The following is a 2,289-nucleotide window of genomic DNA, read 5'->3' on the forward strand; positions in this document are numbered from 1 at the left end:
CCCCCGGCCTACCCGACGTCCAACCAGATGCGGCGAGTTTCCTCGTCGGCGTCCAGGCCCGAAGCGGCGTCGCCGGCAAAGTAGGACACGTAGAGCCTGTCCGGCGCGATCCCGTAACGCTCCGTCAGCAGCGTCCACGCCATGGCGCACGCCTCTTCCTGCAATTATTTTGGCGGGGGGAGACGGTCGGTCCGCCGTCAACGTTGAGCAAACGGTTTGCGGAGAATTCGATTCAAAGCGCAGAACACGGAAGAACGTGTCGATTTCGATCGATCGATTGAAGAAATTGCTGCTGGGGGGGGCGGGCCCGCGTTTCTTCGCCGCCGAGCGACGCCTCTGCCATGTCACCCATTTTGGGGATTTTTTTTTCCATGATCTCAAGCGCATGCTACGCTCCCTCGATTTTGGATTTTTTTGTTTGTTATTGTCTAGAATTTTTTTTCCTCCGGAACGCCAACGATGGGTGACAGAGGGCTAACCCCCCGCCCCCCCCCATTCCACCAGGTCTGTACGAGTGGCACCTTAAAGTAGTCGCCGAAGGACCAGTTGCCCATCATCTCGAAGAAGGTGTGGTGGTACACGTCCTTGCCCACGTCGTCCAGGTCGTTGTGCTTGCCGCCCGCCCGCACGCACTTCTGACTGTTGACCACCCGGCGATATGACGCCATGGCGCTGCGAGGGTCCGCCGTGCCCAACAAGATGGGCTTGAACTGGAACAGCAACCAAAAAAAAAAAAAAAAAAACGACGGAAGTGTAAGCTTATATTCAATGATCCATTATTTTCAGTTTATATTGGAGCATGATATTCTTTTATGTTATCTAAATTGTATTCTGTTTCAACATTGTTGAAACATTCTTATGTTGGTTAAGCAGGAAGTGTTTTCGTAACTGACGCGTTGGCCAGAAGCGTTGTTTGAACGCTCTTATTTTGAAAGGGCTGGGCTTCGACGGAGTTCGCCCCGTCCCGCGCACCGACCTGGTTCATTCCGGCGTTGACAAAGAGCAAGCTGGGATCCCCCCTGGGCCGGACCGGGGACGACGGCACCGGCAGGTGTCCGTGCTCCCGCTCGAAGAAGTCCAGGAAAGTCTTGCGGACGCGCGCGGCGCTCACTTCCGGGGGACACGCGCTGCCTAGGCGAACCCAGCCGACCGGCCGAACCGGCGTTCCGTTCGGCCCGCGAGCGGAGCCGAGGCTCCGGCGAAGCAGCTTGAGCATCGGGGGGGGGTAGGGGGAGGGGGTCGAGGCGGGAGAAGAACAAGCGAGGTCAGAAGTTCATCACCGAATGGGACCGGACCGGGTAGGAAGGACGACTTCGCTAGCTCCCCTCCGGCGGCGCCGCGTCGCTCTTACTCGCTGCTCTTCGACGGGGCGGGAGCAAAACGCCCATAGCGTCTCATCGCCACCTGCTGGTCGGAGGCGTACTACAGCGCCTCTGTCGACTCGGCACGTTTGCCGGCCGGCCGACCGTTTGAGCTTCGACATTGCGCCCCCCCACCTCCAAAAAAAAATAAAAAATAAAAAAACAACAACAAATCATCTTTCATCTCGTTTCAAAACACATGAAAAGGTTTGATGAAACGAGAAGATTTCTGCTTGTGACAAAACTTTATTGAGCCCGGAACCAACCAAACAAACAAACAAACAAACAAAACCCAACACCGCGTTGCAGTCACAAAAACATCCCTCCACCAAAAAAGGGCCACTCGCCGACGACCCCCTCCCTCTGACCGGCTGACGACAAACTCAAAAGCCGCCGGTGACCACCACAACCAAGCCGAACCGGAAAAACCAAACGCGCGGTATTAGCATCAGGCGCTAGGTGGGATAAAGTGCGCGGGCGGAGCCGCGACGTAGCCCACCACGTGGGCGGCGTTGGGGGCGGGGCAGTAGACCCGCGAGGCGTGCCCTCCCCAGTGCGCCGAGGCCGGCGCGCAGGCGTGGTGGGTGTGGTAAGGGTGATGGGCGGAGTGACCCGGAGGAGGGGGCGGGGCGGGTGACAGGTAGGTGGTCGGGGGCGGAGCTTCATACGGCAGGTGCAGCACGGACGGGAGGGCCACCTGCTCCGGGTACAACGCGGCGCCCGGGGGCGCGCCGAGGGAGGAGCCTTCCAGTGGATGGGCGGGGCCTACGACACAACACGAGCATCTGAAGCGCGCGCGCTCCTTTCCGAAGACGTCGACTTTGAAGGCGACTCACCGCCACCGTGCGTGTCTGTCTGAGCCTCGACGCTCCTGTTGGCTTCCGGGTAACACGGCGGCGGCGGCGGCGGCTGGTGAGCTCCGCGCCCC

The 2,289-nt window shown here is 59.4% G+C and overlaps 2 protein-coding genes and 1 long non-coding RNA gene across 3 annotated transcripts in view; all 3 read right to left on the reverse strand.

Moving 5' to 3' along the window:
* aars2 (alanyl-tRNA synthetase 2, mitochondrial (putative)) overlaps positions 1-1,481 on the reverse strand; it is a 6,168-nt gene extending 4,687 nt beyond the window's left edge. The window contains exons 1-3 of the mRNA XM_019889659.1: positions 977-1,481; positions 522-710; positions 13-158 (exon numbers count right to left, since the gene is read on the reverse strand). Coding sequence (XP_019745218.1) covers positions 13-158; positions 522-710; positions 977-1,216 — 575 coding nt within the window. The 5' untranslated portion in view covers positions 1,217-1,481. The remainder of the gene's footprint in view (positions 1-12; positions 159-521; positions 711-976) is intronic.
* capn2b (calpain 2, (m/II) large subunit b) overlaps positions 1-2,289 on the reverse strand; it is a gene marked incomplete at its 5' end in the record, with an annotated part of 20,202 nt that overhangs the window by 10,657 nt on the left and 7,256 nt on the right.
* LOC109527642 (uncharacterized) lies at positions 1,588-2,280 on the reverse strand. The gene is made up of 2 exons (XR_002170560.1): positions 2,198-2,280; positions 1,588-2,126 (listed from the first exon to the last, which is right to left on the reverse strand). It is a non-coding gene; the product is annotated as an uncharacterized LOC109527642 (long non-coding RNA).

This window comes from Hippocampus comes, unplaced genomic scaffold, assembly GCF_001891065.2.
Source record: "Hippocampus comes isolate QL1 unplaced genomic scaffold, H_comes_QL1_v1.1 scaffold301, whole genome shotgun sequence".
Taxonomy (NCBI): domain Eukaryota; kingdom Metazoa; phylum Chordata; class Actinopteri; order Syngnathiformes; family Syngnathidae; genus Hippocampus; species Hippocampus comes.